Source organism: Dendrobium catenatum, unplaced genomic scaffold, assembly GCF_001605985.2.
Source record: "Dendrobium catenatum unplaced genomic scaffold, ASM160598v2 fragScaff_scaffold_1446, whole genome shotgun sequence".
In the NCBI taxonomy this organism is placed as follows: domain Eukaryota; kingdom Viridiplantae; phylum Streptophyta; class Magnoliopsida; order Asparagales; family Orchidaceae; genus Dendrobium; species Dendrobium catenatum.
The window spans coordinates 3,167,838-3,194,752 of record NW_021319908.1 but is presented as its reverse complement, the minus strand read 5'-3'; the positions used below and the strand labels follow the sequence as shown (position 1 = coordinate 3,194,752).

General features: G+C 33.8%; 1 protein-coding gene, 1 non-coding gene and 1 pseudogene across 2 annotated transcripts; 1 reads left to right on the top strand and 2 right to left on the bottom strand.

The window, feature by feature from the left end:
• Positions 1 to 422: 422 nt before the first annotated feature.
• On the bottom strand, positions 423 to 13,850 carry LOC110111692 (annotated as a pseudogene).
• A 5,780-nt stretch (positions 13,851 to 19,630) lies between these two features.
• LOC110111679 (cation/calcium exchanger 1-like) lies at positions 19,631 to 21,379 on the top strand. The gene has a single exon (XM_020843660.1). The coding sequence runs from the start codon at positions 19,631 to 19,633 to the stop codon at positions 21,377 to 21,379; it is 1,749 nt and encodes a 582-aa protein (XP_020699319.1).
• Positions 21,380 to 25,229: 3,850 nt separating this feature from the next.
• On the bottom strand, positions 25,230 to 25,313 carry TRNAY-GUA. Its single transcript is given in 2 exon segments — positions 25,230 to 25,265; positions 25,277 to 25,313. It is a non-coding gene; the product is annotated as a tRNA-Tyr (tRNA).
• Between the last annotated feature and the right edge of the window lie 1,602 nt (positions 25,314 to 26,915).

Genomic DNA, 26,915 nt, shown 5'->3' with positions numbered 1-26,915 from the left:
ATAAAGTTAAAATAAACTAAGTTATAAAGTAATCTAAAATTTAATAAATTAAATTATATCATCATCTCTCTTTTCCCCAACCCACCTCTCTATCTTTTCTTTCAACTCTCTCTCCACTGTGCTTTCTCTCTCTTCTCATGGGCAAAACGCCAAATCATATTGCGTTTTCTTTATTAATAAAAACTTTCATATAAAAGTTTTTGCTGTTTTTAAAATTATTTTTTAAATATGCTTTTTTGTTTAATTATGTATTCAGCAAGCTATTTTTTAAAAATTGCCCCTTAAATATTTTTAAAATCTCATAAGATTAGAAGTCTAAAAATTTAAATATTTTTTCAATTTTTCAAAAATCTTAAAAGACTATCAAAAGAAGATACAAATTTAATTGGTTCTCCAAAAATCTTAAAAAACTAAAATTCTTAAAAAATAAAGATTTATTGGATTCTCCAAAAATCTCAAAAAAACTAAGAATTTCACAGTACATATATCTCTGTGTTTCCGGTTCTCCATCTTTAAAAATTTTTTGAACAGCTTTTGTCTAATACTTTTTACACTATTTTTTGAAAAATAAAGTACCAAACGAAGGCAGTAATACCTCACACCATATTTAACATTTTTTGAAGCTCTTCTGCAAATATTTTCCGTGGAATTGTCTCCTCTTTGTGGGATTCAATGTTCTTCAACTTGAGAATACCACTGTTCAGTTCGGACTCACCGACAAAAACCACCCACGGGATGCCGGATTCAACGGCTCGATCAATATGATTTCTCACTCGTTTGTTTAATCCAAATTCTGCATTTACTTTAGCATTCCACAGTTCGTTAACCACTTCTACAGCCAACAGTAGATCTTTACCAAGGATAGCCACCAAGACTTGAGTATCAGTTGCACAAATAACCTAAAGGAAATGAGAAAAAATAGAGCTAACTGGTGGCTATCAGGAATCAAATTGTTGCATGATTGCAGAAAAAATGGATCAATATCTTCTAATTAAAAATTGCATTAGCATGAGCTTTAAAATTCTTAAATTTAATTTGAGATGAATGTAATATAAGATTAATCAATCAACTCATTTAATACACTAATTTAAAAAAAAATTAAAATATTTACAATTCATTCTATCAAATTTTGATTGAGATATCTTCCAAGGAATTAAATAAAGCAAAACATAAGGCTAGCTCAGCGAGAATAAAAATGAAAATGACATAACATAATTTTTTGGGTTAGGGGTACTACTTTCAGAAAGAAAATCATAACAAAGAAAATATAATTTTATCACAATCAAATAAAATGGAAAATCCTGTTGTATTAACTAAATCGATGGCACAATGAGAATGGACAGTTCAACTTCAAAGGAAATGATCAATGACACGTGATACGGACTAGATTTTCATCAATTCCAAGGTTCTTCTCCTTAGCACGAAGTGATGGTGGCCGGATTTATAGTTAAATTTGATTGATATGTGAGTATTCCCAATTCAATAAATCGAACTGGCCAACCTCAGTGTTAATTTCAAGATTATTGATTAAAGATCTAATATTTGAAATTATAAAATTTTGATGCAATTATCTCCTAAGTTTTCACTCGATGCTCAATTAATTGTTTTGGTTTCTATAAGCCTTCAATCGTATCTTAACAATGTCGCTCATTTAATCAAGGCTTTTAAAGATGGATATCATTAAAATCATTTCATCACGTCTCTTTCAAAATAATAAGAATACTTTTTTTATATAATTCAAGGGAGAACTCTCAGACCTTGCCTTGAAAGGTACTTCATTTCAAGTCAACAAGCACTAATATGGGGAGCCTCCATCCTGCACGGAGTACCCGAATGAGGAGTACGAGAATCCACGCATAAGAAAATCATAACAAGGGGGATTGATGTTATGACGAATCTTCTCGAGATTCAATGAACTTGCACCCACAACACCATTCCTCATACCTAGAAACCCACTTCAATAGTATTTGATCTAAAGGCAAAGGACAACACTACCTTAAAGAGCATCCATCATGCCTGCCAAATTCTTGGTGGAGGAAAAGTCCCCATGAATCAAAAAGCATCACAAGAGGAATTGGGGTATGTGCGTCTCCTTGAGCTCCAATGAGCCTAGTCACAACTAGGGCTTAGAGTTTTGATTCTAAGAGCTCACATGACTCATTTCAACTAAAAAATATTTTTTAAAGAGGCGGATCAAACAGGGAATAACTACTGGCCAAAGATATCTCCCTATTGGAAGGATTTATATTCCTAATTAGAGGTTTCTCATGACTCATGAGCGTAAGTCCATCAGTCAACCACCCCTCTCAAAAATGTGAAAGAACTCATAATTAAAGATAGTTGTGAGGCTCAACATTAGATTTATATGATGTGATAGTATGACATTCTGATACGATATGTTGTAATACTTCTGTAATGACAACCACGCAATGCTGCCCCAGCTGCCCCGCGTTGCCCGCTGCCCCGAGCGCCCGCTCCCGCTACGGCGCTTCCACGCGCGCACCGCTGCCGGCGCTATCGCGTCGTCGCCTGCTGCCGCGGCGCTCGCGATACAGTGAGGGTCGGGTCAGGTCAACCCGGCAACCCGCCGGGTCTAGTCTGGGTTCGAATTTCTGACCCGTTTGCCTACCCGGGTCGGGTCGGGGTTCAAATTTCTGACCCGTTTGAACCCGGCCACCCGGGTCAGTTTCGGGTTCGACCCAAACCCAACTCGTGACCCAAAATTGACACCCCTAGTTCATATGGCTATAGTGTATCGTGTACGTATCTCATATTAGTGCCCCTACTTCATAGGTCCCTACGATTATAATATGATGTTTGATTCACCCATCATTAATGAAGAGGGCCCACGTATAATTTATGCCAATGAATTAGTGCCTCCAAGAGGGTCATTATTATTGTGTACACCATAATACAATTGCATAGCTCCAACGGGGAATTCAATTGACTCCATTATGGTAATTCATAATATGATAGAATTAGTGCTAATGTACTCATTTCTAAACAATCTTGCTAAAGGTTCACTTTTAAAATATCTCATTACCCTTTGATTTATGATGTCTTGAGGCATTACAAAATAATTGTGTGCGTGTTGTTTGGGAGGTTGGAGGGAATACTCATTGTAGATAAATCGAGGCAAAAACACAATCATGTCATTATTTTTCTTATATTATTTCTTTTTTCTTGTGGAGAAAAGTCCAAGATTTGTCAAGGCATGTCATGTAATATTTTTATGGCTATCTCATATCCCGTGTTCGTGTCATGCCAAGTCGGTGTCCATATTTCATAGATGGTAGATCATGTCTTAAAGTTTAAAAATAAATTGATTGTCCTTTCATCCTATTTGTTGACTAGGGATTGTCTCCATAATGCACTGTGTTGGTAGACAAGCCATTAGAATTTTATATTACATGCGTTGTTTAGACAATGCACTAGCAGGAAAATGATTTTTGTAATGATTGTAATGATGATGAGGTTAATTGTCCAAATGATAGGTAAAGATCAAAAAGTTCTGCATCATCATTGATTTCTATAATTATATATGATTATAACTATGTGAGAAGATTCATGCTCAGCCCTACTCAACTCAAACCTTCACTTGTGTGATCCGGTGGTGATGGATTTTGTTTTAGATACCAGGTAGCTATATATATTATGTTGGTAATCCTCTTTAGTCTATTAACCATTTCGATTAAATCATTTTTCATCAAAGAAATATTCAAGTCCTTGCCAATGTGGTGAGGTGTTTTGGTGAAGTCTCAAAAAATAAAAAATTGCATCAACACATCAAATATCCACATGAAGACGGTGAGGAGAGTGTGTCGAACTTAACTGCCATGTCAAGAAAGGCACCCATAAATAGTTTAGAGCTTCAAGACTTGTATGAGACGCTTCTATGCTTTGAGATATGTGCATGAGTGAAACATGAGTATAGGTGGAACATAGGGGACCAAACTTTCAAATGGCATGTTCATATTTATGCGATATTTACGCACACCTTGCTAGTGATCGGCTTAACACATAAATGTGAATATATGTACATAGATAACATAAATACATTTATATGCATTTAAAATGAATTTAGCTTATCAAAACGCCTAGTCATAATACCCGACACTATTCCATGATGGTGTGATAGATTGGAGGACAAAACTTTTCAATACAACAGCAATATCATCAAGTCTTTATCCCACTACGTGGGGTCGACTACATGAATCTTTTTTCTCCATTGTGCCCGGTTAAGAGCACAAACTTTTCAATAATAAGAAATAAATAATATGTTTCTACGTCATTGTTTGGGTAATTTAACACTATTAATTGCAGTAATCCATTCATGATTTTTTTTTCTCACAATCATGGAATCTAGATGAAGATCTCAAGTACAAAAGTGCCAAGAGTGTTTTGATTCAAAGATAGGAGCTTAATTACATCCCTCAAAATCATAATGAGGTTTTGACTGATCAACACGCTAAAACAAATACAAGAGAGACAAAAATACAGTACCTTGTTCTTCTCCTTTTCAAGTTGCTCCATTATTGGTAAGACTCTTTCAATTCCAAGGCTAACGCCCACTGCAGGGACCTGTTTTCCACTGAACATTCCCATAATATTATCATATCGCCCCCCAGCAGCTATGGAGCCAACCTAAAAATATATATATTCAAAATATAATGGCAATGATATGAAGAACCCTAACTTAGTGCCCACAGAATTGAGTGAGGTATAGAACAAATTTTTATCTGTGTAGAACCTTTAAAAACTGCTTCAAATATTACCCGTGTAATAATCAAGTCCTCTTGCAAGGCTCATAGTATTAGTGTTAAAGAGAATTTCAAGTTCATTCAATGCAAGGACAGAACCCCTGTTACCCAAAAATGAGCTACCACTGCCCTTCAGTTCGGAAAGTATTTCAAGAGGTGGCCCTCGTTTCTTCACAAATGTGCCAATTTTCTCAAACGTCGCAACAGCCAGCCCTTTCTCTTCCACCTGGGAAAGAATGAGGATTTTCAATCAGCAACGATGCAACAATTTCAGAAGTAAATAAGAGAAAAGGCCAAAAATACATTCCGTTGACAGAGCAAACAACAAATGTAATTTCATTAAATTATCAATGTATCATGATGTTATTTATTTCTCCATTTCTTTGCATTCCCGCCCCACTCAAGGAAAATAAATAGCTAACAAATACCAGAATTAACACAAAAAATAGGAAACCCGAAAACTAAAGAGTAGATACAAGGATTTGATATTAGCAGATAAAAACAAATATCATTCAGTATTACACTTGAAAGATCACCAGAAGATCAGCTTTAAAGAAAGCTTACTGCCAAACTATGGCATCATGAAAACTAGGAAAGAGAACAAAAAATGCTTGCGTAAGGATTGTCCTATGCATAAAAATAACAGTATACCGAAGACTTGAAAAAATATCAGTATACCGAAAACTTGAAAGGCCCAAAAAAGAAAAATTTTAAAAGATAAATGAATAAGTCAAGAACACTAAATATAAAAATCTAAAATGTTGACGAGTATAGAAGTAGAAAAAGTAAGGATATTGACACAACAGGGGTGAGATTTTTATGTATTCTATTTGTCTAGAATTACAATTTTCCCGGTTATAAATTGGGTCTTTAGGATGTAGCTTATAATTGTTACTAAATGAATAACTCACCACTCCTTTTTTACTTGCTCAAAGGACTGCTTGTCAAGTTTGTCAATACTTGAACAAACTGTTCTAAACTTTTCAGAGGAAACACCACATTTTCAAGCATTCCATCCAACAATTTTCTGTAATTCAACTTTATCTGCAATAACAGCATGCATTTTTTTATTATTTAGCAGAAGTTACAAAAAATGGTAACACTAAAAACCACATTTAATCACAAGGCATATACAATTAATAGAATTTCTTGTTTTAGATGTACGCTTCTATACAGCCTTCTGAAGGGTAGGGAAAGAAAAAAATAAATATCTTAGACAAAAGAACAACATTGTTAAAATTAAATCCAAAATCAAAGGAAGACACCTCATAATCACCAATATTGAGTTCATCCAGCAATTCGGTCAAAACTTTGAGAACCTCAAAATCAGCTAATTCACACTGGCCAGCTATGTCAAAGTCGCACTAGTAAAACTCACAGTATCTACCTTTGGATGGGTTGTCACGTCTATATACTTTGCCAATCTGATACATTTTCAATGAATTGATGTTATTCATAGCCAAATAACGTGCAAATGGAACAGTAAGGTCATATCGCAAGGAATAAAGCTCACCACCCTGCAAACAAGGAATGCATACTAGCAGCTTCTATTATAAACATTCAGCCTCAAATAACAGAAAAAATAATTTTAAAAAATCATTTATAATCACTAGAATTTTCTTGTCATTATCCTAATATCGTTACATAGAAATAATGTCAATCCACTGAGAAGACACCTTTTTCACAAGCAGCAAACAAGCCCCCCCAAGAGGAAGCAAGTCCTTTTACGATACTCTTTTTTTTTTTTGTTCGTCAAATATATGATACTCAATATATGCCAGGCTTGTGCGTCTGTGTCGTACCAGGCAAAGTTTGTATTAATGCTTTTGTAGGAATTGAAACCTTGTAACATCTATTTTTAATTCCTTAGTTTTCAACTTGTTCTTGTTCGACAACTTACATTATTCCAGACAGTGTGGAAAGATACTTCAAACTATAAGCCATCGTGTAACAAATCATCAAAAGTAACTATATGTTAAAAGTAAGCAGCGTAATTTATACAGCAAAAAAGACAGATCATATCCACCAGGAAAGTAAGCAAATGTTTTATGGAAAATACCTGGTCAATAAGGTCATATATTAACTTGGAATCTTCTCCATATTTTCTCATGAGAGTTTCCCTTAACTCAAAGACAGGAGTATCAAGAGACACTGCTCCATGCCTCTTGAAAACACCTGTAATGACTGAAAATGCTCTTATGGCCATTTGCTCTTTGCCAAAATCACGAGTGCCTTATAGAAAAAAAAAATAAGTCAATAAGCAATATTATACAGCAACATAATAACTTGAAGATCTGTAATTCATATGCTAATGAGATGCTGTTTGCTTCGTTAAATAATATTGTAAGGAACCTCAGAAGAAAACGACAAGCATTTTCTGAAAATATTTAACCATAAATGAAAAAAAAGACATAACAAGGATGAGAATAAACTGAAAATGATCAATACCATCCGACAGTCTAGTGTGATAGTACTCATATTACTTTTGCTTATTACCAACTCATTTTCACCAATAGTAGTAAGCCTTCCCTTAAAGTCTTATGCATCATTATTTCTAACAAATTACCTCTTTCCAACATAAATGTCGTTAAAAGTATCGGTAATTTTGATAGAAAATATCTTCCTTGTAATAGTTTAGGATTCCCTTCTTAAAGGTCAAAAGAAAATCCTTCTCTTCAAAAGCTCATTTAATAAAATCAATAATAACTTATTTGGCTTGAGACACCCCATACTTACCACTGGTGATCGATCTACTCTTCTTAAAAGGGTATTATTTAACTACATGCCCCTTTATATGTTTCAAATTCCTCCCATGCCATTATTAAAAAGTTCGAAATAACTTTTAATAAATTCCTTTGTAAAGCTCGGATAATGGGACAAAAATCATTGGATAAAATGAGATAAAATTATTTTCCTTATGATAAAGGGTAGTCTTAACTTTATGAGCATGTTAGATATAATCAATTTTTTTTCCTAGGAGCATTGGTTCAAACAAAAAAATAAAACTAATCCATGGATAAATTTTATGAATGCTAAACATATTTAATCATATCATCCTTCAATTCTTTCAACTTGGTTGTCTCAGGAGAAGATTATGTTCTATTAAAAATAAAGTCAAGAATCTCATATTTTGAATTGTTAGCTGAGGTAGTTTATCTCACTGGGGGTTTCAGTAGGTGAGAAAATTATAAGCTTAATCTAATTTTTGATACTACTCCTCTTCCAACTGTCCTTTTCATGAATTTTATTGAAAAACACGCTTGAAATGATGAAAATCTTTACTCCATCTTTCCAAAATATATTGTTAAAATAATTCTTTATGTTCCCTTGCGAATCTCTTCCGAGGAAAACTCCAATGTAGAAGCTCTCTAACTTTAATTCAAATCAAAGTTTATTTGGGATCAAATTAGAATCTCAATAGATTAGTCCGATCTTGTGCATAGCTTACAAAATTGTTCACATTAGGTTTTTTTAACTTATTGATTGAGATAGGTGCTATGTCTCTCATTTCCTTAATTTCAACTAATAATTGTCCTAATTGAGAGTTGATTTCTCTAGTGAGACAAGCTAAGAAACATCTTTTCTTCTTCACATATTAGATATGACATTTATAGAGATAGGAATTTTGTTGTGAGCTAATTAGCCAATGTTGTTTAATTTTGTTGATATGCTAAACATCTTCTCCATTTGTTTTAGTTTATAATGTCGGTTTGAGTTATTCTATTTCCTATTTTATTGTGGAGTATCTCTTGCTTTTCATTTTTAGTGAATAGCTTTGATGTGATTTGTTTTTTCATGCCAGGTAGGTCAACCATGGAAGCTATACATTTATTGAGAGATTTGAATGAGAACTATAGAGAGAATAAGGAGGATCTACATATGATATTTATTAATTTAGAGAAAGCATATGATAAAGTTCCAAGATAAGTGCTATGGAGAGTTCTAGAAAAGAAAGGGGCTAATAATGCTTATATTCAAGTCATAAAGAATATGTATGCAGGAGCTATTACTTGTGTTCAAATACAAGGTGGTTTGACTAAGTATTTTCCTATTTCAGTTGGATTTCATCAAGGATCATCCTTAAGCCTATATCTTTTTACATTAGTCATGGATGTTCTTGAATGCATCTTGTAGGTAAAAACAACAAAACATATAGAAGAAAATTGTAAGAATACAAATTTGGGGGCAGATTTTTTATTTCTTCTTCAACAATAATGAAATATACAATTGATCTACTATTCAAGAGGTAGATCAGCTCTCCCAATAACTCTAGCCGCTGCTAGTAACTCACACCAAAAGAGAACAAGTAAAACTCAGCATACATAATATCTCAACCCTAGACAAAACTACCCCTTAAATAGCCCTAACAAACAATAAACATCATTAAAACCTTCCTAAACATCATAAACACAATTAAAAAACATTCTTAAATATTAAAAACCTTCCTAAATAAATCAACCATCTTTCCCTAAATAAATATTTCTTAATTCCCTACCTAACCAAATCAGCTCTCTTTTTGTAAATAAACCATTCCTAATTCCCTCCCAATCAAATCAATTATCTTTCCCTAAATAAATTTTCCTCCCCTTAATTCCAACTGCTTACATAATGAATAATAAATCCCCGGAGGCCCACAAGGGGGGCCAAAATTCCCCCTTGTTGCCCTTGATTTCGCCTAGGTAAATGGTTGGTTTGGTTTGGGCTGGCCTGGCCTAGTGGACCCCCCTTGGCGTATAATTCTCACTAGACATTTACAAAATGTTATACCTTGGTGTATGCTTTTTGCTAATGATATTCTTCTTGTTGATAAGACTAGAGAGGGAATTGAAGGTAAACTTGAATTATGGAGGTAAATCCTAGAGTTTAATGGTTTTCGTTTGAGTATATATAAAACCGAATATTTGGAGTGTAATTTTAATAGAATATATCTAAATGGGAGATTGTGACTTTAGGCGATCAAGTCATTAATAAGAGTACATGTTTTAGATATCTTGGGTCTATTATTCAGAGTAATAATGAAATAGATGGGAATATTATTAGTAGAAATCAAGTTGATTGTTGAAGTGGAGAAATGCATTCGGCTTGTCGTGTGATAGAAAAGTCCCCATCAAACGTAAGAGAATTTTATAAGATGATAGTGAGATCTGCAAAGCTTTATGGTGCAGAGTGTTGGCCATTAAAAGAGAAGCATAATATTAAGTTAAGTGTTACAGAGATGAGGATACTCAGGTGGATGAGTGGCTTTACTCTTAGAGACAGTATATGGAACGAGCATATACGTGAAAAGGTTGGAGTAGCTCCAAAGGAAGATAAGATTAGAGAGAGTCATCTTAGATGGTTTGGTCGTATAAAACAATGGCCTTCCGATGACTCGGTTAGGAGAGTAGACGTATTAGATTTGGCTTATGTTAAGAAAGGTAGAGGTAGACTGATATGTTTTGGAAGTAAAAACAATAATAACAAGTAAAAAACATTATGAATTTAAAGATAGGAATTGATTTTTTATTAATATTTTAACAATAATGAAAGATGTAATTGATCTATTATTGTAGAGGAAGATCGACTATCTCACAAACCCTAAACGCTGCAAGGAAACTCACAAAGAAAAAAGCTACAAGCGAAACCAAATTGCATAATCCTGAATTAACAACATAGGTATAAATAGGCTTCCCTAATTCCATCCTAAATCAACCTCCTTCCCTAAATGGCTCCCTCTCCAATTTGAATTCAATTTGGATCTCTTTCCCTAAATAATTCCCTCCCAATTTTAATTAAAACATTCCTAAATATCTCGCCTCCTTACATATTGAATTACATCTTTCCTAGCCCCAAAAGGGGGGGTCAAAGCGTCCCCTAGTTCCGCCCAACACCTAGGCTTGTTCGGTTCTTGCAGAACCGGGCTGCTCCCCTCTTCGGCCCCCCCTTCTACCATAATATAAGCCTAAAAAGACTTAGTTATAAAATATTAAAAATGACAATTTTTTGTTAGATTTAAATGAGAATTTGACTCTTAACATGACATAATGGAGATAAATGATTCATGTAGCCGACCCCACGTAGTAGGATAAAGACTTATTATTGTTGTTATTGTTATTGTTGTTGTTGTTGTTAGTGTTGTTTTGATGTGATTTGACAACTTTTATAACCTAGTATTTTGCTTCGATTGCATCTCCTATTGGGCTTCACTTTACGCTCAAACTTTATATTTTCTGATTGGACCTCTCGTTCCTCTTCCCGTTCTAGTGGGACTGTTTTGATTATTGTTGTTTACTTTTACATTGTTTGCTATCGATGGCCATGAAACATTGCTCTATTATCCAGATTCCCTTCAATTTCATATATGATATCGAAAGCTCTACACGTTTGATTGATTCAATTGTTTCTTTTTTTGTGTGGTTGGGAGTTTTGGTGGGGGGGTTTTTTTTGGGTGGGTGGGTGTCCCTTGACACCTTTTTTAATGCACACCAATTATGGTTGATAGTCTTTTTTTGGGGACTACATAGACTATTTTTAATGTATTTTCATTAATTTGCTAGTGTTTTTTCTCTATGGTGTCATTTATGGTTGGTAGTCCTTCTGGATTGCAGAATTTATCCATTGGTTAGTGTTATGCTTACACTAATTAAAATATTTTCATTCTATTTATAACTAATATAAATTAATCTATACTTAATCACTTGTGTTTTCTTTGGTATGGGTCTGTTGAGTAATGTTACTATCTTGCATCTAGAAGTGTTGAGTTGATTATTGAGGGTTTTTCTAATAGTTTTACTCCACTATATGGTCCATTTCCTTTGATAGTATTATTAATTGTATTTTGCTTGCTTTATCAAGTTTCTTTTTTGGCATCATTCCTTTTCATTGTGATGTATCATGTGACAGGGCCGATATCTCCATAATCATTGGGTTTGATCCCCAAAGAGTTAGCATACACAAGCACCACTTTAAAGTCAAAAATTTATGCATTCACATACAAATATATTATTGAGGTGATCGAAATTTTTTTTTTTAATTTAAGAGAAAAAAAAATTCCATCTGAATGTTGGATCTAGTGAACTATTTTAAGCATTAAAGTTATGGTTATCAGAATATTGATACTTGTAAGTAAATGAGAAAATAATTTTAGTGCAATTTTACATTAAGGCATTCTTGAATAAGGGTATTAGAAAATAATAAAAATCCAAGAAAAATACTTAACTAAAACACACCCACTATATCTCAAACTTCAACCTTAAAATGCTAAATTATTTCTTATTATCTCTTGACATGCATAAACCCACAAATTCAAAGAGTTGTAAAGATGCTTGAAAAATAACAACTAAAATGCCAAAAGCTTCAAAATTTTTAGTTTAAAGCACAGTTCTCACTTTGGGAATCTTTGGTAGCCTTCTGACTTCATTGCTCTCAACTTTCTCCTTGATTTTTCCTACAGTGCAAGCAACTCTGCCCAATGACCAAAAGTGGCCACATTGTCAATGGATGCATCATTTTGTGAATTTAACATATCTTTGAAAACCTTCCACAAAATAGAGGTTCCCCTTCCAAGAGTTTTCTTTCTCAACTTTTTAATTTTCACTATTCACATTGATACAAGCTGGATCATTGATCACTTGTTTTTCAATTGAATCATCCAACTCAAGTGCATACAAAACTACTGCTGCCTCCCAGACAAGAATCTCTTTCAATATTACCAACAATTCATAAACCCCATGCAAAACCTCTACAGAATCTGATCTGGAATCAGCTTTCTTTGAAATCAAGCACAATCCCTCTCTCATTACATCCAAGCTAGGGCATCCCTTATTAAAATCCTCCATGGATTGTGCTTGATTTCAAAGAAAGCTCATTAAGGATCAGCTTTTTTCCTTCTCTTCATTACCTAAGAATGTAGCCACAGTCATTGCTCTCCCCAAGCTAAGTTCACACATTGACTGAATTGACATTGCCAGTGGCAAAACTAAAGCAACCAATGCATCCTCCTTCCAACGACTCACCACTCCAACTGCATTCTTCCTCACATTAATTGAAGAATTCAACTCCACTCCGGTTCTACCATGCAAAGCCCTCACAGCTCCTCGGAAAGTACCGTGAACAGCAGGGATACCACTGAAGGGTCCTGAATTTAACTGGCCCACGGTTTTCGATCCAAAAAGAAAAGCTTTGATATCAGCTGCCACATCCGTCTCATCCTTAATGGAGAATCCATCCCCTGATGGCGGCAAATCAAACAAAGCAACATCAGCCCTAGCAGCTTCGCAGGAGAACGCGGCAACGGCATCCGATAGCTTGACAAGTGCAGAAGCGCAACAATCCAGCATCGCGCAAATCCCAACAGAGGCGGCAGAGGACTTCTCTAATAAACTGATCTCATCCTTGGTGGCGCCTACAAACTCATCTGGGTGTTTTCCGATCAACTTAAAGAGAGAGGTAACCAGCCCACCTGAGGAACCGAAATCGAGAGAACTGTGCCCTGATTGTAAACCAATAATTTCCCCGATGAGAGAGAGGAATATGGGCCGTACGGCTCCGTCCGAGACGACCAGCTTGTTAATGAGAACCACAAGAGCGGCGCGGGACTCAGCTGAAGTTAAAATTTTGGAAATGGACTCAACTGCAGCTGGATGAGGAGGAGGGGACTTGGAACGGGAAAACCTTTCGAGTGCAGCAGGATCGATGGCTACCTTGCGAAAGCCACGAGCAACCGCATAAACGTCCGCAGATGAGAGGGACGATCCCTTCCCGCCAATCACAATGGTTGGTCTCTCGCCGCCGGCTAACTCCATAGAATGCGTGGAAGAATACTGCGCTAATGGAGAAAGATCGTTACGGAGTCGTGACTCCAAATTGAAAAGGAAATCGTATACGGGGCTGTTTGTTATCGGATTTAACAGCGGGATTTAAGTCGGATTTACGCTAAATCCAGCCAAACAGTTTTTGCGCGCGCGTTAAATCCCGGATTTACGGATTTACAGCTTAAATCCGGGATTTAGTAAATCCGACGGGTAGCCGGATTTAGTAAATCCGAGCGGGATTTATCCGAAGAAGCGCGCGAAAGGGAGAAAGTTACCTTCACAGCCAGCGAGCTCCCGTTCTTGCTTCCGATAATTAATTTAATTAATATTTGTAATTTGTTGGTTATTATAGTTATAAGTTGTATAATTTTCATTAAATTATTTTAATATTTAATTGAATGATTAATATGAGTATTAATTAAATAATTTATAATTTCAAAACATAATTAAAAAATTAATTAGTATTTAAGAATATAATTAGATAATTAGTAATATAATAAGTAATTTATCATTATAACTTATGCACTTTATTTTAAATTATCTTTAATAAGTTATAATGATAAATAATATAATTAAAAAATAGCTTAATTATTACTAATTATCAAATTAATTGTTTAGATGTTAATTATCAAATTGCTTATTATATTAGTAATTATCTAATTATCAAACAATCCCATAGTTAACACAAATTAAATTCAAAACACATTAAATTTAACTTCTAAATGAACCAACAGCCTCAAATTCTAAATTATTTTGCCAAACAATTTCTAAAGATTTATCAGGATTTAACTTGTCATACCAAACAGTTTTCAGGATTTAACACCCGCAAGATTTTCTAAATTTGAATTTCCAAGATTTACTAAATCCCAATGAACTTAAATCCTACTTGTTGCCAAACAGCCCCTTGGTTGAACCTCCTAATACATAATCTTCTTCAAACTCGTATGTTTTTTTTTTGGTTAACCACTCATTAGCATCACTGTAAAGGCTCATCAGTTGTAATCAACTGGTTTTCACTTAACTGGGAGAATGGTCAAATCTAAAATGAAAAGATAATTATATATCTATTTTAAAATAACTCATGCCCAAGCACTTAAGCTAAAAAAATCTAAACCAAAGCAATAAAAAATAACCACAATATCAACATAAAAAGGATACATTATATGAAATTGATGGGTTGTCCTTAAGCTATTTTGCGTTAAGGACAAAACATAAGTAATAAGAAGCATAAGAGGCATGATAATCAATTGGAGAAATCAAATGAAAAGAAAAAAGAAAACAAACAAACTTATATAAGCTTGTAGGGATGTAAATCATGATAATCATCTGCAGTGGCCATATTTACCATCAACAATATCACAATATGCAAAAAAGTTCAAGAACATATTAAGGATATCATACAATTACACTCAGATAGCCTCTAATTCAGCCACAAGCAAAGTGATAAGCACAGGAGACCAAAAAATGAATGAGCAGCCGATAGGTAGAAAGCATTCAGAATTCTGGATAGAGTCCCTGCAATAGAGTGAAGTAAAATGATTTCAAAATGACCCAAAAAAAATTGTGTATTGCAGAATTTAAATGGAAAATAAAAGGACACAACAGACCAGGAAAAGCATAACGCAGCTCTTCAAAATAACAAGTTATTAAATAATGAAAAATATTTAAGCATTTAAGTATAATTTGAAGAATTTCAGTTAAGGGTAAAGTAAATATAATATCAACATAGTCTTCCTCTTTTCTTTCTAATCAAACCATAATCTGGGCTTAGTATTTTGTAATCATGGTTCTTCAGCTGCGTATTACACTCTTGACCAAAGTTGTGTATTACACTCTTGACCAAAGGCATAACAACTAGTAAATATCATACATCTATATTACATTAAAGCATTCAATATGAAGTCGTGTGCAGTATTAGGCAAAAAATTGAACCTCATGCTATGATAGAATGTCCCTCTTTTTGCATAACACCATAGACGTGCAAGTAACAACCTAAAAACTAGTTATACTAAGGGAAAAAATACAGATAATTAGCATTCTTCCATATCTGCAATAATAATCCGAAATTCTCTTTTTGACTTGCATTATTACAGTTGAAAATTCCAGCTTCATATAAACTTGATAACATGCAGCTGCAATTTCTAACACTGGTAAGTCGGTACAAAAGTTTCCAAGGACAGTTTTATAACTCGATAGATATTTATTTCTAGAAACTAATAAGAAAATCTATTGTATAATTATAGCTCCATCATTTGATCTAAATGATAAAAACAAATATAAGAAAGGCCATTTAGACTCATAGTCATTTCTATGAATAAAAATCATTGTAAAAAATCATGAAAAGAATATTCATTGTGCCGTACAAGAAAAGGTCATTGCAACTGATTACCATACAAGAAATGGCATGAAGAATATTGTAAGGGTTACTTTGCTATAGGATCAGGTTTATGATTATATATAGATATTGAATGCAAAATTTATTGCAAACTGTGAGGAACAAAGCTTCCTTATGACACGTAGCCCCGTAGTCCGGAGTAGTCCAACCGAAAAATTTCATTTCAGGAGTGGTTGTTGTGTATTAAGAGGTTAGTTGAGTATTTTAAACATCAATTTAATATTTTCTGGAATTTGAGATCAATTATAAAATTTTTGAATTTTATGGAATATTTTAATGATTTAATTAAGTGATCAAAAGTTCATTTTTTTAATTAAGCTTCAATTATGAAAAGTTAGTATTTAAAACTAAGCTAGTATTACTGAAAGAAAACTACACATGTTGTATAGTACCTCATGCCATAGGGTTTTTACCCTTCCCTGTAAACATGTAAAGCCACGTAATGGGCATAAAAGTCCAACAAGTAATAAAAATCTTATAATTAAAATCAATGTAATGAAAAGAGGATAGTATGCTTAAAATAATATAAGAAAAATTATATTCCAACAATATCTTTTAACTGTACCTATTAGCTATATTAATTTATCCTTCTTTAACACATTACATCTCAATACATTACATCATTAGTCATAGTATTAATAACAGTAAAAAATATTAATGATAGTAAATAATATCAGTGTTAGTTATAATATCAGTAATAATGATCTGTATTAGCAATAATAACAGTAATCAGTAATAGTATATGATGTCAATATTTTATATGAATATTAATATCAGCAAAATCAATAGTAATATTGACATCAGTATTAATATCAATATAAGTATCAATATAATATCAATATCAATAACAAGTAATCAGTAACAGTGATCAGTTTCAATATAGTCATAGTATCAATAACATTATTATGATATTCATAATAGGATATATTGATCTTATTCATGCACTTATGACTCTCAATAAGTATATTCCTTATAACTCTTCTTGAATTATGTGATAGTCGTCTCGACTCCTTATAACTTCTATCAATCTCCAGCTCCTTATGACTCCGATCCCATCAGTGAATTTTGAGGGTATCACGTGAGGTTATTATATCATGTATATCTGATAACAATTAGTATATCATTTTTTATAAGAGCAATATCAATACAATATATCCTTTCAGTCAAATCAATATCATGTATCAGTATCAGTATTAGATTACAATTCATATCAATCATTTCAACATATCATACATTTCATATTATCATGTCAAATCATCAGGGGCGGAACCAGGTTCAATTTTGAGGGGGGGGGGAGAAATACAACATAAAAATAATTAAATATTTAAAAAATAATATTATATGTCTATATGTTATGAATTTTTTTTAAAAAAAAAATTAAACAAGAAAAATAAAGAAAATAAAATTGTAATTAAATTGTCATCAAAAGCATGAAAGAGAATATTAGAACTAAATGTGAAGAAATATATAGATATTTTAGGACAAGTTAGAAAAAAAAAGTTTTTTAGGGGGGGGTAAAAAAAATTTTAGGAGGGGAAAAAATTTTTTTTTTACTCTCTTATACATTTTTTTTTTTACTCTTATAAAAAAAAAATTTTTGTGAGGGGGGCAATTGCCCCCCCTAGGAACCAAGTGGTTCCGCCACTGCAAATCATAATACATCAATTTTTAACTCTTTTTCAGTATACATTTTCTTACTCATTTCACGGAGAAATTCCTTTGCACAAATTTAACTAGTGGAAATGAATAAAATAATATCAAATCGTTCATAATGATCAAAACTAGAACATATCAAAAGTACGATGAAAGCTTACGAAATTAGGTTTTTTTGACAGATTTATGAGAGATAAATTAGTAGAAATTAAAATCATCAATAGCATAAAGAAGATGATAGTTACAATGATCAGAACACTTTCTATAAGCAACGGCCAAAAAACCTTGGAGAGCTTCCGATCCTCTCTCTTCTTTCCCTCTTCTCTTTCTTTTCTCCTTCAGTTTCTTCCCCGGCAAGGCAACGAGAGTGAGGGAGGCGGTGGGGTGAAATCATAGATATTTATAATTAAATATATATAAAAAAATACTATTAGTGGTATTGCGCCGCAGCGCTCAGACCCAGTGCCGTAGCGTTGTATGCAGAATCACATTACTATACAACATAATTCAAATGCTGCAACGATAGTTTTTGGAACCATTTTACTCTCAAAAGTAATGTCGAAGCGCTCCAGATCAAATAGAAATTCAAAAATTCATCTTTTAAAATACTTTTTATTTTTGGGTTGTTACACTTTAGATATATCTAGCCTATTGTTCAAATTGATGATGAAATAGATGGAGATATTATTAGTATAGTTTAAGTTGGAAGGTTAAAAGTGGAGGAATGCATCGGGCTTGTTGTGTGATAGAAAAATACCCCTAAAATTTAAGGAAAAATTTATGAGATGGTGGTGAGCCCTACAATGCTTTGTGGCACAAAATATTGGCTATTAAAAGAGAAGCATAAAACTAAGTTAAGTGTTGCAGAGATAACGATGCTCAGAATGATATATTCATACAGCCAACCCACATAGCGGGATTAAAGTTTCTTGTTTATTTATTTTTATTTTTTTGAAAAATATAATTGATCAGAGTCGACCAAAATATAATTTCTTTATAATGCAATGGCGGAATTTTATATATATCAGTTCCACCTCAATTTTGCATGGAAAGGTAATTTGGCTCACACATTACATATACATGTTGTGGATGAACTCATTTTAGTAGTCGCGTAAAACTACGTAGCTTGTTTCAGTAGCTTTCATAAAGCAATAGCTAAAAAGTGCCAACAATCCCTCCTGCACGTTAATAGCTCGCAAACTTCTTATTTCTCAAACCTGAAATAAAAGCTCTAAACAAAACTATCAACCACAAACATCAATCTTTCCTTGGACCTTATTATTGTTAATATTATTATGCTAACTTCCATTAATTTGAGCTTATCTGATCGCGTTCATAATTAGCCCGATTGTTATGCAGAAATCCATGCAACGTACAATTGATTCACTAGCTGTGTATACAGTGAATTGCGTGGCGTGCCTTGTGCGTACACTGACCATGGTTTTATTTCAATGCTGCAATTCCATCGAGCTTCCCTTTGCATGTCCTTCCAAAAACAAACCCCTACTGTTAACGTTTTTTAAAAAATTTACGAGGCTAGAGCTCCGCTTCTCATGTAACATGCATGCGTGTTTCTCTTTTGCTACCATAACATAAACACACAACACCAAATTACACCAGTGACTTTTTCACCACCTTTGTGCATGGTGGCCGGCAAGCTATGAACCACTCTTTATGTTAGAAACCATGTAGCTGATCCCTGTTACTACCCTCCAAATTTGCCGAACCCACCCTTGTTTACTGTCCTAATAAAAGCCTTGGAATCCAAAGAAGAACCACGAAACAATGCGTCTCGCAAAGTGTAAAACCACGACCATGCTCTAACTAGCAACTCTTAATATCTCTCATCTCTCTTTCTCTCTCTCTCATACACTTACAAGCACACACTTTGCACACTTAGCTTGCAGAAGTATGACATGAAACGAAATCTCTTCACAAGAGCCATGACTCTAGAGCTAGGGCCAATCCCGCTGCAAGTTTACTTCTTCTTCATCCATTGCCAGCTAGGGTTTTGAAGCTGGCCTCTACCAATGGCTTTTGCTCTCTCCAACAACTTCAAGGTTGTCATAAATACTACTTTCCTCCTCCTCCTATGCTTCTTCTTCACCTCCCATATTCGATCTCCCACCACCTTCATCCCTCTCTCATCAACCAGCCATGGTTTAGTACCAAGAGGTGCAGGCTGCTTTGGTCTTCAAAACCTAAAGGACTCTCATTCCAAATGCCTTTACCTCAAAACGCACCACCCTTGCATCACTCAAGGTTATTTAAACTACCTCAACATCTTCTACTGCTCATGTGGGAGGCATCCTGCATTAGGCTACTCACTTTTAGCCTCTTGGCTGCTGGTCCTCTTCTATCTCTTGGGCAATACTGCCTCTCATTACTTCTGCTCCTCCGTTGAGAACCTCTCGAGGGTCCTTCGCCTCTCTCCCACCATCGCTGGCGTCACCCTCCTCTCCTTGGGAAATGGCTCGCCCGACGTGTTTGCTAGCATTGTGTCATTTCGCTCGGGCTCTGGTGAGGTTGGATTAAGCAGCGTACTTGGTGGTGCATTCTTTGTGTCATGTGTTGTCGTTGGTGTCATTAACCTTTGCAGTCCCTCTGCCATCAAAAGCACTAGAGGGGCTGGAGGCGGCGTATCTCCATCTACCACCACTACTACTAATGCTATTATCCGTGTTGATCGAGCGAGTTTTCTTCGTGACGTGTGCTTCTTCATCTTCGTCCTCTCGTCCCTCCTCACCATCCTCATCGTCGGCAAGGTGACCATATGGGGTTCTATGGCCTTCACCTCCCTCTACTTTGTTTACGTCTCCATTGTCTCTGCCACCCATTTTTGTCGTGAGAAATATGATGGCCTCATTATCCCCATCCTTGACGCTGAGGAGCTCAACGAGCCGATTACTTCCACCAAAGAGAATAACTCTCCCTCCTCTGAGCCTGATCCGCCTGAGAACCCATCCAACTTCCTCCAACTATGGATGGCAGCCTCTCATTATCTTGGTTGGCTTCTCTACTTTATTGATCTCCCTCTCTATCTCCCGAGAAGATTGACCATACCGGATATCTCTGAGGAACGCTGGTCGAGGCCGTTTGCGGTGGCCTCTGCCGCCTTGGCGCCGATATTCCTCGCTACTTTATGGAATTCGAAGAGAGGAGGAATGAGCTCAAAGGAGGGTCTTACCATTTGTCTCTATAGTGGTTTGATAGGATTGGTCATAGGTTTGATGGCCTTGCACACAACTATGAAGGATAATCCACCGAGGAAGTGCTTGTTCCCATGGCTTGCAGGAGGTTTCTTGATGAGTGTTCTTTGGACATACGTCATAGCAGAAGAGCTTGTAGGATTGTTAGTCTCTTTGGGCTACATATTCGGGATAAGCCCTTCAATTTTAGGGTTCACTGTCCTTGCATGGGGCAACTCCATAGGAGATTTGATAGCAAATGTGGCCATGGCAATGAATGGGGGGCAAGATGGGGCTCAGATTGCAATATCTGGCTGCTATGCTGGCCCAATATTCAATACATTAGCCGGTCTCGGGTTGTCACTGGTGGTGTCAGCTTGGGCTGTGCATCCTGAGCCATTTGTAATACCTGTGGCCCCAGTATTGTTTGAGATTCTAGGGTTTATGATTGGGGGGTTGGTTTGGGCTCTAGTGATTTTGCCAAAGAAGGAGATGAAGCTGGATAAGGTTTTGGGAATTGGTCTACTGGCCATTTATTTGGGTTTCTTGTCTTTGAGGCTATCACAAAGCTTGGGGCTTATCCAGTTTTGACAGAGGTCTGTTTTGTAATTTAACTTAATTAGCTATGATATTTGAAGGGAATATATGCGCTATTAGGTAGCTTGCTAGCCTTCTATATTCAAGCAGTAATTCACATTGCTTTAGGTTTTGTTTGGAAAGGTTTTCTTTATGCTTTTTAAAACAATTTTTTAATATAAAAATAAAAAATTTTGCATTAAAAAATAATTTTAAAAAACAATTAAAAAATCGTCGCAAACGAGACATTAGTGTTGAAATCTACCATGAACTGTATACCTTAAATAAAGATGAAGAAATATGAATGTATCGTAAAAACTTAACCTGGTAGTCATGCAGTCATGCTAATGAAGAACACCCTAAACCCAGAGTTTCATGAAGGGCTTGCGTTCATAAACCAGCGGGACTCTCGTGGGCTGTTTGTACGTATCTGTACCTCGGTTTGAGTTTGTCTGTAAAATCGTATGTACGGTGGAGATTAGTTTGATGCTTTGCTTTGGAAAAAGCTTCGAAGTTTCCTTCAATTGGTTGCAGAGATCGATAGAACGACGTGTCCTTCGAACTGTTATGAAATGGGTTAATAGTAATTATGAATTTCCTCTTTAATTACCACATAACAGACGTACATCAAACTATAAGTGTTTATAAAACATGAAAATTCACAATGTGTTTGCTTCTGTAATTATTTTAGTCAACAAGACATGTAAATTTGTGAAGTAACTTTTATTGGTACAATCAATCACTTGCGAGTGCATTTGCTATATAATGTTTAAAATTATCTCATTTGCTATTTAAAATTCACACTTATGAGTTCAAAATTAAAATTTTGAATTGACTTAGAAAAATTAATATATAAGATATCTCTTAAACAAAGAGTTTTTATTAGAGGAGATTTAAATAGATATGTTGGTAGAGAGATAGATGATTTTAAATTCATGACGGCTATGAATTTGGAACGACAAATGAAGGTGATAAGACCATATTTGATTTTTTTTTCTAATTGCTAATATCTTATTAAAATGGATATAGTTAAACCCAATTTGATTATTTTCTTATAAGAAAATTAGATCATTTAGATTGTAAATATTATAAAATTATTCCGACGATTGTAGTATGTGGGTGACAATGGTCGAAGGACTGTAGTTGTTAGGTGACGAAGGTTAGAGGGCAGAGGATTGTAGTTGGCTTGCATGAAGGTCCCAGGGATCATAGTCGGGTACTCGGTGATAGTTATCGGAGGACTCTAGTAGGGCAATGATGGTTGGAGGATCATAATTGGGCGACGATGGTTGTATCAAGTGATGTTCCAATTATGAAGATTGGGTGTGGTCCAATGATGGCGTTGGGCGATTGTCCAACTAGATAGTAATGCGTTGACTTGATAGCATGATCAATCATTGGCCTAATGACGACGGTTAGATGGTTGCTTCAATGATGACAATTGGTCATTGATCCTGTTGTGGTGTTCCCGTATCCTTAGAACCTCAAAGCTCCCTTATATCTCAAGCCAAAATCTAAGCTTCAAATCCCCCCTCATGTAGTAAACAGTGGCATATTTATAGGTTTTTTAGAGTGGCATGCCCATAAATATGGTAAGAAGCTGAAGCACTTTATCATATGGTTCATATTGATTCTCTTTATTATAGAGTATTTGTTTAACATTTAACTACCATAATGTTGTCAGAATTGAGCGATTTTAGAGTTGTTGGATTTGTTTCGTCGAAACGCTCGATTCGTCATCTATAAACATGTCAAATTTGAAAATCATTTGATCATCCAATTAATGTCTTGAATTTTTCAATTATGTATCTGGCCCTTGGTTTGGGCTCATTCAGGCCCTCAGATTGGGTTATTTTTGATAATATTGGATTTGTCTTATCGAGATATTTTGTTCAATTATAAATTTGATGAAATTAGAATCTTGATGATTCTAAATTTAAAATTTGAAGTTTTCAATTCAAATATTCATCAAGTTTCATGCCAGATCAAGACAATTTTTGGTGATGTGTCGAGAGATAAAGTATTATTTATTTAGAAGAATAAAGTTAATTTTTATCATGTATGTTTTTATTATTACGTTAAATTTTGGGTAGTTAAAGATTTAAAATCGCTGCTACAATAATATCAAGTTTTTATTCCACTAACGAGGTTGACTAAATGAATCTTTTTCTCTCTATTATATTCTTCTGAAGCAAGATAAACTATGCAGATGATTATAGTTTAGAATTTAGTAAGCATCATTTAATATATTAATTTGGTAACTATTTGAGATATGCTTTATGCATGTCTTAATAAAATTCAGCTTTATATAATTTTGCGTACAAATATTTTTCAATCACAAGTTGATTTCAAAAAATGTAAAAATATTCTTAAATTAAAATCTCAATTTTAATAGTTTAATATAAATTAGAAGATTCTTTATTAATTTATACTTTATTTAAATTATATACACAAAATTTAAGTTATTTGCAATTAATTTATATTCATTTTTACCAGGAAATTCCTTCGCTAGCCTTTCTGATCGAGCAAGTTCTCCAGGCCTCGGGTGTTCCTAAGGCATTGACCATGGTTGAGTGTTCTTATAAAAATTATTATGTGCGGATGTCGAACGTCGTTCGGAGACCAATCACAATGCGCCACATCTTTCCTTCGCTCGGTACTGCGGCTTGGTATTGCTCGGTACCGTTGATGTGGTTGCAACTGATTCGCCTCCAGATGTAGAGTTGCGTTCGGCGTCTGCACAGAGTAATCTCTCATAAGAGGGGAGTAATAGACTTCGTTGGGGCAACTTTTTTATTGTTTTTAAAATAATTTTTTAGTACAAAAAAAATTATTTCAAATATTTTTTAAATAAAAAATTGTTTTAAAAAACAACTCCATTGCATCGGCATATGTTCTTCTAAAACTCACTTCTATAATCTAAAAAATTGTTTACAATGTTGGATTTGCAATATTTTGTTATTTTTTAGGGGCTGTTCGATTGGTTGGAATACAAAGTGGTGTACAATATTTTAAAATCAGAGGTTTTGAAAATATTGATGTTTGGTTCGATGCAAAAGGAATGCAAAATAAAATAAATGTAGTGTATATTATTTTAGATTAATTTTTATAGTAAATCAAACTCCCTTAGTTTTGAGCAAAAATTGTTTACGTCACAAGCAAGATCGATTGGTTGCCGCTCACCACCGTTGTTGTCGGCTATCATCGATCAACATCACCGTCAGTCATTGCCGCCACCACTGCCAGCCGTCGCCACCCATCATAAGCCATCATCGTCGTCGGCCGTTGCCCCAGCCAATCGCTGGCCATCGGCATTGACTGTTATTGGCCACCACCATCTTTGAATTTTTCATCACACCTTAAACCCTAAACTAAATAAAAAAATATATTCACATGCATTTATTTTACATTCATCAAAATAATTTCATAGTATTTTTTTTTTTACATTGCATTTTTTTTTTCTTAGTGTTATTGATTACTCTTTGGTAAGACATGCACTACTATGTTATATAAATTCTATTGTAAATATTGTTCAGATTATATCTTAAGTGGCAATATAAAAAATAAAGAGGAATGCTATTTGTCATATTATTTGCCCAAAATTCGTTTTATGTATATAAATAATGAAACAAATAAAAAAATAAGAGAAGTCACTTTTATTCGTCATCTAAAATATATTTTTTTGATAAAAATTAAGAAACTTAAAACTTAAGAGATGCTCGAGATAATTTTAATTTTTTAATTATACGGTGGTTTCAAAATATTATAAAATTAATTTAAGTATTTTCAAAATATTTTAACTTACTAAAAAAAATGCAAAAAGTTTTCCCAATTATTTTTGTTCCAAAAGGCTACAAAAACTGTTTCCGACCTGCCCGATTCGAACCAGCGACCTAAGGATATCTGTCGAGACTACAGTCCTCCGCTCTGCCAACTGAGCTAAGGTCGGATATTAAACACTTTATTTTTTGATAGCTTATTAAATAGTTATGTACTTGTATTCGAACATAATCATTTCATGTTAATTAAAAATATTAAATAACCATTTGTTTTTTTGTAAAAGATAGATTTTACACTAAGCGATGTTGATTAAATGTCAAATTGAAGTATATGGTATATTCAATTACTAATATTTGAAGATGATTGGGGCTATAAGTGGAGTGTCACTCATGTTTAATTTATATAATTATGAGAATAATGGATTAGCCACAATTATATTTCGGAGATTGCAATTATTCTTGAAGCTATGATTTATAATAAATATTGGTAGGATGTTGTTTTTCCAGCTAGTAGCTTTTAGAGAGACAGACAAATGCTACTTAAACCAGGCACCTTTCTTAGCCCGATTATTAGTTACTTTGGCTATTGTTTAACTAAGTGTTATCGAGTTCTCAAATTCTAATCCTACTTGATTTAATAGTTACGAAACTCCGACAATTAAAGCATTGGAAGTCCATATGTAAAAATAATTTATTTGATTAAATTAATTATATTGTTGAAATGAAGTGCTAATAAAAATTGAGCCATGATAAATTTATATTTCAATAAAATTAATTTATGTATTGCAAGATAAATCATATGTGGCCATAAATGTTTAAACAATTTTAAATTATATAGCCTAAGCAATAATACATCTCATTCATCATCAATCATTATAATGTTTCCCAATCAATAATGTATCTCAAAAAACATATGAAATCGTTCAAAATTAGGAGCACATTTTAAACATGATGATATGCTCCAAAAATCATCATTATTTCTAAAGTTATCAAACCATAGTAATTTAATCATATTTTAGAAAAAAAAATTATTAACTAAATAATAAAAATGTTGGATTGCAAGTTTCTATCTAACAAATAATTGAAATGATAGAGATATTATTATCTCTCTCTCTCTCTCCTTTTTATATATATTTAATGACGGGGATAATTAATTAAAGATTTAATACAATTGGTTATTAATTTTAAGTTAACAAACGCGCAATTGTAATTTAAATCAAATTTATGGAAAAATATTATATATCCAATTTGGTTTTTCATGTAATGCGCAAAAGATCATTTGTCTTATAAGTGGAAATTTTATTTTTTCTATTAAAGTTTATGTTGGCAACATTGCTTTTGTTAAGTGCTAAAAAAAATCATGTATGAAAAGAGAAAGTTGTATGTCTTAATTTTGCACGACAATTGAGCATATACACTAATATAAACGAAAAACGGACTTTAACAAATCGATGAAAATGGCATGAAAGCGGCTCAGGGAATGATGGTTTGTTAACCGTTGTCTGATGACAACAGTTGTTGGTGGCGATAGTCTGTTAAAATTCTTCAAATATTTTCAAACAATATCCAATTACACGTTGTATCTAAATTTTAATTAGAAAAAAAAAATATTAAAATATTTTTATTATTCAATATGATGATCAATGCTCTCATAATGAATTTTTAAATTTATTAAATTTAATTAATTATTTATCTATTGTATTTATATTAAAATAAATTTAATATTATATTTAGTTCAAAAAAGTGAATTATAATTTTTCAACTCATTTTTT

Coding starts and splice junctions, on each gene's coding strand:
- LOC110111679 (XM_020843660.1), top strand. CDS start 19,631: ATGGCTTTTGCTCTCTCCAACAACTTCAAGGTTGTCATAAATACTACT.